The sequence below is a fragment of the Chanos chanos genome, chromosome 1, assembly GCF_902362185.1.
Source record: "Chanos chanos chromosome 1, fChaCha1.1, whole genome shotgun sequence".
Classification (NCBI taxonomy): domain Eukaryota; kingdom Metazoa; phylum Chordata; class Actinopteri; order Gonorynchiformes; family Chanidae; genus Chanos; species Chanos chanos.
The window spans coordinates 11,614,711-11,631,125 of record NC_044495.1 but is presented as its reverse complement, the minus strand read 5'-3'; the positions used below and the strand labels follow the sequence as shown (position 1 = coordinate 11,631,125).

Sequence of the window (16,415 nt, the reverse complement as noted above, 5' to 3'; positions counted from 1 at the left end):
ATGACTCTTCATCACTGTAATTTCCACTACACCCCCATTTCCCCCTGTACATCTGAAGGGATTGCAAGGTAAGCACGGCAAGCACTGTTTTTTGCCCATCTCTCTTCATTTTCATACAGTGCTCTTTTTCTGTTTTTGTTTCCCCATCTCTTTCTTTCTTTCTTTCTTTCTTTCCTCCATTCTTTCTTTCCTTCTTTCTTTCTTTCTTTCTTGTTCTATCCTGGACAGTAGTTAGTGTGATTTTCCAGGACTGTTGTACTGTTTTGGTTTCATTTTTTTGGCACAGCAGTCGGCTTGTAATTATTAAGATGCTGAAACACAAATAAAGCAGTCTAGTATATTTATTTACACAAAAGTGTTTCCACGTAAGTGAGGGACAGTTCTGTCTAATAATGGCAGTTTAAAAATAGCTGCACTTATCATATCAGCTCCATCAGCAAAGCCTGACTGGCGCTTCACCAAAATACAGAAAATCAAACTCCTTCCAAAGAAAACACAAGGAAGAGGAAGCAGAAACACACGTCTTAACTTCATCTTAATTGTTTAATGGAGAGGGGAAACTAAAACAGAAAACCAGATATCAATGTAAAATCTCTCTCTCTTTCTTTCTCTCTCTCTCTCTCTCTCTCTCTCACACACACACACACACATTTACTGATAGAGTGCACACGTGCACACAGCTTTACATACCAGTCGTATTCTCTTATGCAAACAAGATTTCCATGGAAGGGATATCAATACGATACCTTTCCACGTAATGTCTGTAAAAACTGGAAGAGCACGTTTAAGCATGCCTACGTGCGAACAGGAGTTTAGCTTTCAAGAAGAATGTTGTGCACAATTAAATGCCCGTGCAGTTCAAGTGGGTTGTCAAATATGGTAATACACAGTTAATCCTCCTCCCCCGCCACACTAACACACATGTCAATGCAGTCCCAAATTTATCTCAGCGAAGCACAGCTGAGCCCCTGTCGTCTACCTCGCTGACGACTGAAATGTTGCTTCCGCCGTTCTCTTTGTGACTGTTTTGCCATTAGAAGAATGACACGATTCAGTTATGCAGAGTATCTTTCTTTATTCTGCTCTAGCAGGACAAGCAGCGAATACACGCGGGGTAAAGCAACAGGAGTTGGCCATCAGCGTTCTGTCAGAAGCGTAAATGGGAACCACCATGATGTCACGTCGGAGCCGGCGGAGTAAGTCTTTTGTTATGATATTTTGAATACACGCTAGTCGTAAGCTTTCACGTTGTCACTGACTTCAACCGTAGTCATTCCTCTGTCTCTAAAATACATGATACTTAGGTGTCTAGTTTTATATGGAACTGTTGACGGCATCAGTCATATTTACAAGCGCCACAAATTTCTTGCTAGTATTTTCATATCAGAACCATAAAGAGCCCACTCTCAAACCTTACGGCGAAAGGCCCAGTTTTATATAAACCATATTTGTGACAATTTCTATTGTAAAAATCTATGTATAAAGAAAATGAAATGGAATAGAGTGAAAATGAATTGAATAGTAGCTACTGATACTCCACAGAGATTTGGAGCCCATTGTGTCTGCCATCAGAAGAGGAGATGACAAGACAGTGTTTGAACTTGCAGCATCCATGTCAAACAGACTGACCACAGGAAATTCAGAGGGTTGGACACCCCTTCATGAGGCAGCTTGCTATGGCCAGGCTGGCTGTGTGAAGGCTTTGCTGAAAGGTGAAAAAAATGTGAACTGAGAGTGTAATGGATCCATTTTTTTTTAAATAGCTTTTGTTAATATATTTAGCTGTGTTTGCTTGATTTGTGCAATGTGAAGGATATACATATATATGTATAGAAATCAGTGTTTGGAATTATGACATCATCTATAAATAGCTCTGTGTGTGGGACTCTGTGTGTGTGTGCTCTCCTTTCAGCTAAACCCACTTTAGTAGATAAGCGTACTCTCCATGAGCAGACAGCTCTCTTGCTGGCTGTGGATGGAAAGCACCTGGCATGTGTTAGGACCCTGCTGGAGAATGGAGCCGACCCTGACATCAGCAATAAAAACAAAGTGACTCCCCTTTATAAGGGTACGGTATACAAAAGGAGTACAAAAGCCATTTTACCTTTTTACAGAGAATACTGCATTGTATGCACTTGAGTGTTTGTATACATCTATGTGGTTTAGTCTTTTTGAAGATACAGTGTAGATATGGACATAGTATATTCACTTGTTGTAAATTTACTCAGTTTTGCTATCTATCTATCTATCTATCTATCTATCTATCTGTCTGTCTGTCTGTCTGTCTGTCTGTCTGTCTGTCTGCCTGCCTGCCTGCCTGCCTGCCTGCCTGTCCAGCCTGTGAGTGGGGAAGCCTGGAGTTGGTTCAGTTGATCTTGGCGTTTGGTGGTTCAGTGAACCAGCGGTGTAAGCGTGGCTGGACAGCTCTACATGAAACAGTGTCTCAGGACAACACAGAACTTAGTGAAGCACTCCTGCAGGCCGGGGCGATCATAGACCCCGCAAACTCCCATGGCATTACTCCCCTGATTGTGGCAGCCCAGCAAGGGAGAGCAAAGGCTGTGGATCTCCTCATCACAAAGGGTTTGTTCAGTCTTGCTGTTGTTTTTGTGTTTGTTTCTGTATCACTCTGCACTTAAATACTGGCCTGTTACTTTTCTCACTTATGGAGAGTGGAGCTAGGAATGTAGACTGACATAAAATAAGTTTTCTTTTCAGTTGAGTTCAGATTATAGAAGGAAGAATGTGTGTGTGTGTGTGTGTGTGTGTGTGTGTGTGTGTGTGCGCGCCCTTTTGCCCAATGAGCGCTGGGATAGGCTCCAGCACCCCACGACCCTAATTAGGATAAGCAGCTTGGAAAATGAGTGAATGAATGAATAACTCAAATGGTCAGTTTGAGGTAGCGGTTGTCAAAATTATGAATCCCTCAAATGTGTTCTGCATCTAATGATATTCTTTGTAGTCAGAGGTAAATTTCTTACATTCCTTTGGTATGTCACAAATTCTTACCATTCACCTTTTATTGTTCTCCTTGTAGATGGCTGTCAGTATGAAAATTGTTAGACAAAACAGAAAATCATCTTCATTTTCAGACAGCCATATCTGCAGATCTAGCAAACTGACATTAGGTGTTAGAGAGTTGTGGAAGTGACTGACAACAGAGAGCTGAGTGAGTTTGGATTACATTTCCTGTTTTTCGTTTGTTTATTTATTTGTTTGGATGGGTTAAACCGAATAGAAAGCTGTTATTAATCTTTACTAATCTCATTGATTGATTGATTGAATAACACATTGTGACAGGTGAGGGAGCAGAGCTACCCACTGTCCTAAGGACTGATGAACCTCAGGTAATGGATGGCTTGTTAGCACAAGCCATGAGAAAGATCCTGTTAAGGGTAGAGGGCAGGGTTTTTACACTGCTAAGACAAGAGTACTCAGGCCAGTATATTTATTTAATATGTCGGTTTGTTGATTTCTCATTGGACCCCTTACTTTGAGTAACACCAATACATAAATGCCCAGTTTTCACCTTGTCTCTGCCTTTGGCATCGCTCCAACTGTTTCCACCCTCCTCTTACACCCTCATGTCATTAGTTTGACATGTCTCTGGGTTTTGCATTTACCTGATGTTCCATGAATATGTTTATCTGGCAGTGGGGGTAGTTGTAATTGCATTTCAAGAGAAACAGACCGTGTCAACATTAGCTGATAGTCAGCAGAAATAGATAAAGTACACTCTCATCTTATCCTGCAACTTGTTCAGCCAAGATGAGGGTGAGCTGGTTCTATTTATGGCAACGTTTGGAATTTGTTACAGTTTACTGTTGAGAATAAGGCACTAACTGAAGCGTTTTGATGTATTAGTTTATTCTGAAGTCAAATTAATTTCTGATAGTTATTTCAACAAAACGCTACACTTGCACATTCTTACAGACCTGTTGCCACTATCAGGGGCCTAGTCTTACTTATTTCTATGTGTGACTTAAAGTAAGGAGAGATAGGTGCTATTTTTAGTCTTTTGAACACCAAGCTTTCTCTCCACCCAACACATCCGTATCTCATGCCTATTTATAGTTTGTATAGTTTCTCTTTCACAACATTAATGAACTATAATTGTTTCTGCATTCTTTCCAGGTGCTGATGTGAACCTACAGTCATGTGACGGGGCCAGTGCTTTGAGTGAGGCCAGTAAACATGGTCATAAAGATATAGTGGAGCTTCTGCTCCAACACAATGCAGATGCCAACAAAGCTACTAAGGCTGGATTACTGCCACTGCACATTGCTGCACAGTATGGACAAAAAGAGTATGTCTTTTGTTCAATTCAAAGAGTTTTGACAGTGAATACAGTGTGCGTCAGTTTGTGAAAGTTCAAATGGAAACCACTGACAAAATGTTAATTGCTTTTTATTATAGTAAAAAATTACTACATTTGGCTGCACTTTTACTACCCTTGGTCACCTAAAAGTTTTCTACTAAGACTGTTCTTTTAAATGTGAATTTGTAAGTTTTATCCTATTTCTGTTGCTTTTTTGAGTCACCTTAGTACATTAGTGGGTCAAGGCCGGTCCTTTGTCTTGAGAGCGTAGGACAGTCTGGATGTAGTAAGACAGCTGCAGTGGGGTGCTGTTGAACAGCTGTGTGTGTGTGTGTGTGTGTGTGTGTGTGTGTGCACGTGTGTGATATCATTCATGCGGCACACCCCGGCAGTTGCTCAGGGTCTGTTGATAGGGAAGAACAAGTGGGGAAACAGAGTTTTGCACTGGCATAGTCTCTTGAATAACAGGTAATGTCAACGTACTGTTTGCTTAAAGTGGCAACAACTTGTGGAATTAAGTCAGCACAAAAGTTGCCGTAATGGTGATAGCACCAGCACCTTTTTGTTTCAAAGACAGCCCTTTAATTTGCTGAAATGTTAAAGCTGTAAAAAAAAAAAGATGTAACTTAAAATCTTATTTTTCTCATTATTGTAACAGAACTTTTCCTTTTTTTCCCTCCTCAGGATCATCCCCTTGCTGCTCTCTGTCACTAGCCGCGCACAGATACGTCACAGCAGCGTCACCCCTCTCCATCTAGCAGCCGAAAACAACCAGCTTGATGTTGTTCAATTTCTGATTAAGTCGGGGGCCGATGTAAATGCCAGGCTTTCCCCTGAACGCTCTGCCCGGTTCCATGACCACCGTGTCACTGCTGTCTACTCTGCTGTTGCCAATGGGCATGAAGAGGTGGCTGCCATCTTACTCAAGGCTGGTGCCAATCCAAACATAGATCCTATCAGCCTATTGCTGGTGGCAGTTCAAAAGGGCCTTCTGAGGACTGTTTCTTCACTAGTGGAATGTGGTGCCAATGTCAATGTGAATATCCCTGCCCAACCAACTGCATTCCCTGGGGTGCTTCTTTATTCCCAAAACCTGGGTGTTTTACAGTATCTATTGGATAATGGTTTTGATGCCCAAACCTGTTTCATGTGTGACTGTGACAGAGGACTCAACCATTCACTCTGTGCCACACAGAACACTGGACATACAAGCCTCAGGAATCAGACCCTGTCTGGAAGTAACATTACACCAAATTTAACCTGCACAGAGTCAGTAACAAACAAACTACAGGTATGCTTTTAGTGATGGAATCAGTACATGTAGCTCTATGCACAAATCATCAGGGGGTAGAAGGAGTAAAAGTAGTGCTCCTGCCAAAAAAAGTACTCTAAGTAAAGTATCCCTCCTGAAAAATACGAGTAAATAAGAGTAAAAAAGTCACTCATTTACAATTTACAAAAACTATTGTCAGTTTAAATCTACTTAGAGTACTTTTTTTTGTAGCAAGAGTACTTCTACTTTTACTTTTTCCACCCCTGCAAATCATGTACTATCACTCACTGACTGGATGTTTTTGGACACTTTCCTGTATTAACATATGGTTCACTTAATAGAAATTGCATCCCTATTTTTAGCCAGGACTGTCAAATAAATTCTAAACGTTTTCTGCATCCGTTTTGGTTTTATGCCCAACTGTAGTTCTGCGACTGGATATCCTCTCCCTCTGTGAGCCCTGGGGCTGGACCTTTGATCAACTTACTGCTGGACTATGTAGGAAACATTAAATTATGCAGCAAAATCACACAGACTCTGGGCAGCCAACAGGAATGGGGTGCCATCCAGGAAAAAGCAAGTCAGTATTGCCTGTCCTCTTATGTACCTCAGTCTTATTTACATACCCACGTACCCATTTACACACACACATTCACAGGCATGTAAGAAAGCTGTGATAGACAATTAGTGTCGGACATGCCGTAACGTAGCCTGTTGTTTTTTCAGAGTCTCCTCGTCCTCTGATGCACCTGTGCAGACTGAGGGTCCGACAGCTGGTGGGACTGAGGAGGCTGGTGTCTCTTCATACTCTCCCACTACCAGACAGAGTGATCCAATATCTTAGCTACAATGGCTTCAGCACCAAAGATAGTTTAATACAAATGCAGGGCACTGCTCAGGCACAAACGGACCTTGTAGTGTTGTGTGGACAGTCATGAACTCTACTTATTTAGAGGCCAATTTATTGCATTATGGATCTAGCTTAGTAAGAAGCAGAGGAAAGATGACATTATCAGTTGATATTCTAAAACCACCGAGATAAGAAAATGGTCTGTTGTAGTGTTTTTAATTACTTCAGAGTGTTTGTTATACCTTTGGTGTAGTTATTTGGTTTTTTGTTTGTTGTGTATCATTCAAGATGACTCAATCACTCAAGAGACACACTATAATGAAATAGTGAGTGAGGTTACTGAAATGATCAGTAATAATTTTACTGAACCTGAATAATATGTCAAAATATTTTCTGGTGTTTAGTACTGTGATTATTGACAGTGTATTTTGTGATTTTTTTTTTCAAATCAATGATATATAGAGTGGTTATAAGCCATTGTTCGCAGTAACGTTGTTGTTATATAGCAGTGAATCATTACTCGTTGAAGGTGTTCCTACATTCCTAAGTGTATCACAGAAATTGCTCAGTGGTTCTTGAGCAGTGTTTGCAAATGTTTGTAAACAACGCTCAACAGCTTCAAAAAGCTCAGCAAGAAATGAAACCTTACATGCCATATAAGACTATGCAAAAAGTGAGTGCTATACATAATCTATATGTTAGTGCAATAGATATGTTGTTTTAACAGTAGAAGTGCATCGTCTGTGTATGAGGGAACAAAGTGCCACAAGGAAAACGTCAGTTATGACTTATGTTATAATAGCAGTGTTACATTATACTTACAAATGAAAGTAATGTCTGAGAGGCCCAACGCTGATTAACATAGTTATAGGTTATTATCAGTATGATTCCAAAGGTCCTCATGCATTGCTGCCACAGTGTCATAAAGAGACAAAAAGTGGTGAATATACAAAGAAAGTTGTTTGAAAAGTTTGAAGATCTTTATTTAATTAGTAAATATTGCTGGATTCAGTTTTACAGCCTATATGAGAAAACAGATGTATCAAATGTCTGAAGAAAATGATGTAAACATATTACACATCTCGTTTAAGTATCTGAATCTTATTTATTTTTTTGTGCTGAAAGCATTACTGCATCCCGATGTCACATTTTTAAGCCTTCTGATTTCCGCATCACAATGAATGTATGCTAATTTTCATTAAGATTCACGTTTCATACTCTTATCCAAATTCCAAATACATACTGATATTTAAATAACTCAGCAGATTTAAACAGAGTCAGCGTAGATAGCGAACAGAGTCAATGTTATCACCAGGTTCTGTCTGAATTTTTTGGTAACAGTGTTAATACCCTACTATTCTGTTTCTCAGTGATTAAACTTATTGTAAAAATGTACACTGGGTTTTGTCACAGATTTTCCTAGACATGTTTTTCAGACTATTTCATTCGTTGAGAAATGTTTTAAGTGCTACATTATAAAACGATTAATGAAATGTACATGAAATTTTTACATCTTCATTCTGAATGTGAATAAGGTTTTAAGAGTTTATACAGTCCTTAAATACAATGCGTCCAACTATTGGCTTAAAGTTATTTACATTATTATTGCAGTCATATTTGTTCATTTACAAGTTAATGGTCTCTCACGCAACACAAATGCGCTTATATAAAGCCAAATACACTGAAAATTGACGAAGAAACGGTGGGCTTGGTTGGAATCGGCTTTACCACAACATGAGCTGTGTGATTTTTGAATCCACTGGGCATGACAATCGTTTCTACCTCGGCTCCTGTTACTTTCGCGATCCCTACATCTGAGAACGTTGAAGGAGGGACGAGCAAGTTGCTCTGGAAAATGTGATGCCCGTGGTACTGAAAGGGACAGCACCCACAGAAGTGCACGTTTGCAGACGACAAGTCCAGTTTAAGTGGTTGCTTTTCCAAAGAGTTTGCTTTTGTTTCATTGTGTGAATTTTTTCTTTTCTCGCTCTCGGGATCCGAATGTCCAAGAATTCTTGTCACATTTGAACTTTTTTTCCATCCAACCTCTACAGTTTCGCGGCTGCCGTGGGAAGACCGGGGTTCCTCCCAAAACGAAGCTGGAAGTTGCCTTTTGCGCATAGGAACGTGATCCTGGCGGCTCTCGTTCAAACTCTTAGAGTTTAAATGTGAATTCTCTACAGTAAGCAAATTCTGGTCACTCTTTTCATTCAAACGTGTGAAGTTCCGTTGAACGCTCTCCAGTGAATATACGTCAGGCTTGTCCTCTGTAACTTTAGCCATTGCTGAGTCAGTCGTCCTGTGCGTGTGACACCGTGGTATCCTAGAGTACTTTTGCGAAAAACGTTTGAGCTGCTTCTGCAGGTATTTCCTGTGGTCCACGGAGCGCCTGCAAGGGGCCGATTTGTCGAGGGCTGCCTTGATATCGCTCGATGCCAGGTTGACGAAGTTCAGTAATGTTTTCACCTCGCTGTCAGCGCTAGCCATTTTAAAAGGTCGATGTGTGGGGGGTACCTGTTAATCCATTCCAGGGAAGCGCTTCAGATAATCTGAAATACAAATTATCGAACAAGATAGATGAGACTACGTAGGCTATTAAAGCGCACTGTTGGGTTGTTGTGCGAAGCACAAGTGAGGAACGAAATGACAAAACAGAAATTATACGAAGAGTACATCCTGGCCCTAGGAATTACGTTTTAAATTAATTAGCATGTGATTTTTTAAATTCTCATGTGAAAGTTAAGTAAACTGGTGGCAATTATCTCTAAATTCAAGCCATTCTCAAACATATTGATCAAACTCACCATCTCTTGAAATGATGCTGTTCAACCCTGGTGCTCTATCCAGTGAATAGTGTTGGCACTTGAACAAGCTGAATGAATATAAACTTCGTGTAGTTATGGTGCTTTCTTTGAGCCAATCAGCGACCTCAATTCCCCCACAATGCACCCCAATGAGCCACCGAGCTCCCCGGTATCGAATTCTTTACCATCGCAAATTGTTGTCATGGAGATTCTCCAAGAAAAGCGGCTAATAGATGCAATATTTCTTTGGAGCAACTCTTGTCAGTTTTCCTATTTGTTCATCTGCCCCCAAAAGACAAAATGCTTTCTTTGGACAGTATGAATTTTATTAAACTGTAATTTCTCACGGCGGCGCGTAACGGCCATATAGCTTTTAATATTTAAGACTGCTTGTAAAGTTTGTCTTTGGGGTGGCGCATGGACATGCCTCAACGCAGCGGGACAATAAGAGCATTTCATGTTCCGTTTCGGAGCTACTTTTAACTGCTCTGATCTGAAGTTCTCTTCTCTACCTCAGGGTGATGTCAGAAGAAGTAGGATTTGGGGAAGAAATCTAAAGAGATGTGCGCATAACCATGGAAAGGGGCCTTGGAGGCTCAAGAATCTTGTCTTTCTGTTTGCCCCCTCAATCGAGCGACACAAAAGCTGAATTACTCATTCAAACCCCGCGGGACAAAAGCGAAGGAGCTGGATAGCACTCCTGCATTTGTAGTCAAACATTTAGAGACTTAAATCGAGTCGTCATGAAGGAGAAAGAGTTGGACAAAGCCCATAGAATTGCCATCAGCAAACATTTTCCTGTGTCATATTAGTGGGGTCTCCATGGCTCCTCCTGGCCTGGGGACAATAGCACAAGTTTGCACACTCGAATACTGTCACCCTGCCAACGCCGACAAGGGCCAGAAACAGGACAATCCCCGCAAAAAGCATGGGCTCCGCGGGGAAGGTCGCAATAGAAAAGGAAAAAGGGACTTGTGAAATGCTAATTGAGCCCCGTACCCTTATTGGGGGCGGGGGGTGGGAGGGATGGTGGTGGTGCACCTATCGTCCCGTTCAGCCACCTCCTCTGTGCTGTGTCGCACTGAACATTAAGAGCAGTTATTTTGACGGTAACCTGAAACGGGATCCCTCTTCATTTTGACCTCGCACGTTATTATCCCGAAATGATGCAATGGCATCGTGATGCAATTATAAGTAGCCCATAGCCTGTCAAATATAAAAACCATACGCTCCTTATCAGTGATCTCGTTAAAACGAACCCGTATTACACGCAACAGGGCAACTTTAAATTCAATGCAAGTCTAAATCTGCATATAATATTTTTTCTGTGATGGTAATAGTGTTATTGGTAACCTCTAAGGATTAAGCACTCTCTGTGCTTGATGGCTATGGAAGGAGAGTATTACCCACACAGATTCTGTAACACCATTTGGGCAATTCTAGAGATCTGTGTCTGCAAAGTTTGGAACTAAGTGTTGTCACATGCAATCTGATCAAGGACACAGTTGTAAAATAGCAAAAAAAAAAAAAAAAAAAAGCTTAATAATTGTTTATTTCCAAACCTCAGTGTATCTTGGCTCCATTTTACAAAAGAGTTGCTATTTTCTTGTAACAAGCCAGTTAGGTGTCTGAACGGGACCAGGTGTGAGAATCCCTGCCACAGCATATTCAACAAGGGTTGGCACTGTTTTCATTCAATTTATGAGTCACAGTATACCAGATCAGTACACAAAATTTATGGTGATCAGCTAACAGCTAAATGTGACAGTTAAAAGCTCCCATATCACAGGATATCTAAGACACAGCTCTATGTTTTATGTCAGTATTTCCCAAACTCAGCGCCCTGGGATTTATTAAAATAGCAAATTTTGTCCAACACTGACCAGCCTGATTCAACCATATCAGTGGTGCTGAGCAGAAATGTGGATCCAAACAGGAAATTTACCAGTGATCAAATAACTCTAAGACTGTGATTCTGAATTAGATGCATGATTTTAGCATTGATCTAATCCAGACTCTTGAGGATAAGAGCAGCTCAGAAACATTGCTATCTCGCAGTTCATCCTAACAAACAAATTATAAATTGAAGTAAATTGACAATTTCTGAGGTGAAACTCGAGAAATCCTGCACTGGAAAATCTTTATTTGGAACATTTATTTTTGTGTGTAGATGAGTTAAAGCAAAATAAAAACTGTCTGTAGTGAGTTCCTATGACTGAGACTGCTCTATGTCCAATTAGACCATTACCAGTATAAACTCTTCCTCTTCCCTCATCATCCTCAGGACCTGCTCTCTCATAGAGAAGATACAGGTCTCTATTGTCATGCCCTCCTCCTCATTCTCAGCACTCTTCTGTCCATCTCAAAGGACCAATTAAACAATAGCACACACCCCTCCCCAGGCAACCCACTTCACTCCTTTGCTCTTTTGAAGGGACAGCAAAAGAGAGAAAGGGAAAGGAGAGAGACCAGAGGCTAATAATCTCCCAGTGTCTGCCTGTCTTTCTGACCATCAGGGAAAGATAGATGGGATGTTGAATAGGTGGATGGTGAGAAGACTGACAGTTATTTGAACAAATCCAAGATGGAGGAGGGTTTTATATATGCAAACACATTGGTTGGATGGAGTTTTGAGTGACCAAATACATTCATTTCATGATAGTATTTATGCATATATAAATAATTATTATTTCTGTTGACTGCATGAAAAAAAAAACATTTATATTGCTTTGAACTGGGCTTACTGGTCAGAGCTAATTCACAGAGACTAGTATGATCATTTGGAAACACACACATGCACACACTCACACTCACACACTCCCCCCGACACACACACACCACACACACTCTCAATCAACAACATTCCCTGTCAAGCATTTACAAAAGCTCACTGTGTGTTGTAAGTGTGAGATTTCCCTTGCCCTTTGACTCCATTCCTCTGTCACTCACGACAGCTGTGTCCATGTGTCTCCTTTATGTGGCCCTAGTAATCCGCATCTCAATTGACCACTTTCATAAACATTTACACTGACATCTACTGGACAGTCCCAGGAGAGTTACCATTAGAGTGAACGAGGGAGCGTTTCACACACCTCTCTAATCTGCTTTTGAGGGTATTACATTGATACTGCATTAATACTGGCCCATAAATGAATATCTCCCAGTTTCACTCGAAGTAACAAAAGCATGCACGGTTTTGGTCTAATCAGCACCCTGGCACTTAATTCAGTGAATAAAAGGCCTGGTGATTTGACGATAATTGTAAACTTTTTAATTGTAAACTTTTTTATGTTTGAGCTAAAATATACTATCTTTTATGTGAGTCCACAGGCATAGAGCTGGGAATTCTGATAGCAACTTAGAGAGCAGAGAGATCTACCTGCTTTAGCAAGGCATAATGATATATAAAACATTAATAAATCAAAACTTTCCTATCTAGAATTCAATCAAATATACATTACTATTACGTGATCTTTCATCTTGCATGAGTGACAATAAGTACAAGTTAATGCATGCAGGGTTGAAGTGCAGGTATTAACCACTAGTGGGCAGCATCACTCTGTTGTAATAATATTACAAAATTTCCTCAACATTGTTGTTGCCATTTTATCTGACAACTGCATTTGAATGGTGGTTGGTAAAGCCTGATATTTTGTGAGGATTTCATGGATTTTGCGATGCGTATTGCTTAGGGCCTGGCCCCTGAAAAGCTCTGTGCATATTCCTGGTTTGTAAAATTAATATAAGCTTTGAAAGACGAATTGACCTCATATTTGCTCATACCTGTTCTGAGAACTATGTTCCATTTGTGTGTGTGTGTGTGTGTGCGAGTGTGTGTGTGTGAGTGAGTGTGTGTGTGTGTGTATGTGTGTGTGTGTGTGTGTGTGTGTATGTGTGTGTATGTGTGTGTGTGTGTGAGTGTGTGTGTGTGAGTGCGTGCGTGTGTGTGTGCGTGTGTGTGTGTGTGTGTGTGTGTGTGTGTGTGCGTGCGCGTGTGTGGTGCATCCTGATGGATGTTGCTGTAGTAGTCACAGTGGGTTTGTGCCTTGGGGTTTGAGTCGAGTCAGCAGGATTGGTTCAGTGATTTAGAGGCTCTGTCTGGTTAGATAATCAATGCTGGTGTACACTTCGGGGAAGAGTCCTGGGAGAACCACTACTGACTGATTCAGTCAGGATTCACTCAAACAGGTATAGTATAATATTCTCTTACGTCATATCTCCTAAAAGTGTGGAGCAATATTTTGATTTAATAATTATTACTGTTTAAGTCTTGTGATACCCAACAACACTATATGATTTTTTTTTTCAATGCAAAAGAATCCACAATAACGTAATGTCATATAAAACCACATTATTCTATGCTGTTGAATGTTCAAGCAAATTACAAAATGCTTGTCAGTATTTGTCCATTTAAAAACTGGGAAGAAATGACTGAGTGAACTAAGACGAGGATTATAAAAGATCTGCTGTTCTAAATGCCAAGTCTGCTCCTTAGTTTATCTCTGATAACAAACAGGACTGGCAGCTCTGCCTTTCTCACTACACATTTAAACACAGCCTCAAATGGTAATTCTACCCTCCAGCTACCTCTCAGAGAGAGAGAGAGAGAGAGAGCGAGAGAGAGAGAGCGGGAGAGAGAGAGAGAGAGAGAGAGAGACAGACAGACCATTCTAATGTTATGTTAGTCTTAATTTGTAGATGGTTGATATTTATATGAGTAACTGGCACTAAGGCAAGCCAAATTTGTTTGTTTTTAAGAAGTTTCATATCTATGTAAGTTTATAGACTACGTGTAGATAAATAATAGCAAATTACAGCACCTCTGTTACAACAATAACTAGACCTAAATAAAAGCTTAGCAGCTCATGTTCCAAAAGTGAATTTGTTGGTATTTCAGTGTGATGCCTACTGTTTAGTACAAGAAATGTTGATTGTCACATCACATACAAACAGGTAATTAGATCAGAATCAGATTAGAATAGGAGCAGAGTTTTTTTCTGTCTGTGTCATTTTCTAAGGGTTTATTAAAGGGGTATTAAATGACTATAGGGACCCTGAGTGGGGAAATAACAGTCGAAGCATTTGGCATTGGGAGACTTTGACATCTGGTGAGAAGCAGCTTGGATGCCATGTCGGAAGAAGCCAGAAAGCCTCTTCAGATGTTAGGCTCCCGAAGCCTCATGTCACTGGCAATGTCTTTACTTTCAAAGTCACAAGCACATAAAACATTTTTAAACACGTCTAATGTGCACTAATTTACCACAGTAAAATGAGAGCTAAATGCTGACGATCAAACATAAAAACAGATAGAAAAACTGGTCAGTACTGCCATTGGTTGACAGTTGGCCACACTCACAAGGTGAGTGCTCTTAGTAGCATAGAAATAAGTACAATATTCTCTGATTAATATGAATGATTTACCAGATTATTGACCTTACATTAAAACTATATAGTCCACTGTGATGGCCGAAAGGCAGTTCAGCCACTGAGCTTTAGTCTACAGTTCAGTTGCCCCACTTTGAGTGAACCTGCTCCTGAATATAGGCCGTATAATGCTACTGAATATATATTATGTATTTACTATTCAGTGAATACATATTCATATGTGAATGAATTCAGACATCATTGATGACTGACCACCTAGCTATTAAGGCACAGCTTAAAATAATATGCGTTTTTGGGTGTCTATATTTCAGGATGCCTTACTTGTAACCGTAATGTACTGCCATTTCACTCAGGCCTTTCTCCCTGAGTTGCTTGGGCAAGAGACGCCAGTGACAAACTAGACCTGACAGACAGCGGTCCCTAGCTAATATCGGAAGATTACTAGAGTACTTACGCAACTTTTCAGTGTCCCCACAAGGAGCTCTCTCATAGCAAGACTCTGAAAGGCAAGGGAGTAAGGATGAGTGACCCGAATGTTCTCTTCAGAACACTTGAAAATACACACTAAATAATAGTAACCCTCAAATTAGAAATATCCGTATAGTTTACATATAGTGTAATTTCATTTCCGGTGGGCACAGATATTTAAGAAAAAAATTATTATTATTTTTATACTGGCACGTCTGCCCAAACTCTATATCTCCATTCCTTGACTTCATGTATAGCAGCCAGTCCCTTAGCCCGCCTTATCACCAACCCGCACGATTCTACCGTTCCCGACTCTTCCAGTGGATTTGCAACTGAGCCTAGGATGTGACACATCCCGACCACCTCTCTCACTGTCCGCAAGACACTGCATGTGCTTTCGTTCCAGGAACTTGTCAGAACATTTCTCTGACTGCAAGACGCTATCAGCAATGTTCTGAGAGCAGTTTGGTCTTAGAGATGTCAAGTGTTAAGCTCTAGTATTAGATGCCGTGTGATGCCTTGAAGGTTTCTGTCTTGTCAACTGTCTACGGTTTTAGACAGACAGAAAGGGGATGCATTCCCGAAGTCCACCTGCTCATTCTGCTAGGATGTGCATATTCACCGGACCGAGATAGGAATATGGGGGATATTTTAGCTATTGACGAGAGATAAGCTTCAACTTCTTCTGGAGCGAACAGATGCACACAACCCTGGATATAAAAGGACATCTCCCCATCCCTAGCTTCAGCGTCACGCAGCTCCGAAAACGTGTTCCCCTTGGATATATCGTTTTTGGTGTTCAGCCGGGCCAACTTTCCAAGGAATGAAATGTCAATATATGCGGGTCATCTGTATTGCTCATCTTCGTCATACCACTACAAACCGCGGGTATACTCAAGGAAGTATGTGGAATAAACTACTCGACGAGATAGTGGTCGCAGATTCCTCAACCGGACTCGACAGAGTGGATTAGGTTCTTGACAGCAGTCCAGTCCTATGCGTCCCCCGCTTGTTTACACGCCGAGCTGTTTACAGAAAGAGCGAAGAAGGGATGCTAGTCAGAAACATAACACCACTTAAATTCAGGTTTCGGCCGTTTTTACTTGGTCAGTACTTTTTCTCGTCATTTCTGCTCCTGTGTCAGGTAGGTTTGAATGTATTGTGTTTTCCTTAAGTTTCTTGCATGTCAGTCTCATTCTTTTATGGTGACAGTGACCAGTCATTCCAGAACCTTACAATAAGCCTCTAAGGAAGAATCCGCAAATGAAAAGCAACTTTAATCGTTCTAATTTGGCCGATTCGTCAGTTTATGTTTTT

At 40.7% G+C, this 16,415-nt stretch overlaps 3 protein-coding genes across 3 annotated transcripts in view; 2 read left to right on the top strand and 1 right to left on the bottom strand.

The window, feature by feature from the left end:
- Nucleotides 1-790: 790 nt before the first annotated feature.
- On the top strand, nt 791-6,529 carry LOC115825481 (ankyrin repeat and SOCS box protein 2-like). Its single transcript, XM_030789292.1, has 8 exons — nt 791-862; nt 1,526-1,712; nt 1,913-2,068; nt 2,338-2,583; nt 4,135-4,306; nt 5,003-5,609; nt 6,018-6,171; nt 6,318-6,529. Exons 1-8 carry the CDS (start codon nt 791-793, stop codon nt 6,527-6,529), a joined length of 1,806 nt encoding a protein of 601 aa, XP_030645152.1.
- Nucleotides 6,530-8,103: 1,574 nt separating this feature from the next.
- Nucleotides 8,104-8,928, bottom strand: LOC115825470 (protein FAM181A-like). Its single transcript, XM_030789290.1, has one exon. The coding sequence runs from the start codon at nt 8,926-8,928 to the stop codon at nt 8,104-8,106; it is 825 nt and encodes a 274-aa protein (XP_030645150.1).
- Nucleotides 8,929-16,149: 7,221 nt separating this feature from the next.
- LOC115826757 (proline-rich membrane anchor 1-like) overlaps nt 16,150-16,415 on the top strand; it is a 9,862-nt gene continuing 9,596 nt past the window's right edge. The window contains exon 1 of the mRNA XM_030790648.1: nt 16,150-16,242. Within this exon, the coding sequence (XP_030646508.1) occupies nt 16,150-16,242 (93 nt within the window). The remainder of the gene's footprint in view (nt 16,243-16,415) is intronic.

Coding starts and splice junctions, on each gene's coding strand:
- LOC115825481 (XM_030789292.1), top strand. CDS start 791: ATGCCTACGTGCGAACAGGAGTTTAGCTTTCAAGAAGAATGTTGTGCA. Junction 2,069..2,337: donor AGTGACTCCCCTTTATAAGG/GTACGGTATACA, acceptor CTGCCTGTCCAG/CCTGTGAGTGGGGAAGCCTG. Junction 2,584..4,134: donor GGATCTCCTCATCACAAAGG/GTTTGTTCAGTC, acceptor CATTCTTTCCAG/GTGCTGATGTGAACCTACAG.
- LOC115825470 (XM_030789290.1), bottom strand. CDS start 8,928: ATGGCTAGCGCTGACAGCGAGGTGAAAACATTACTGAACTTCGTCAAC.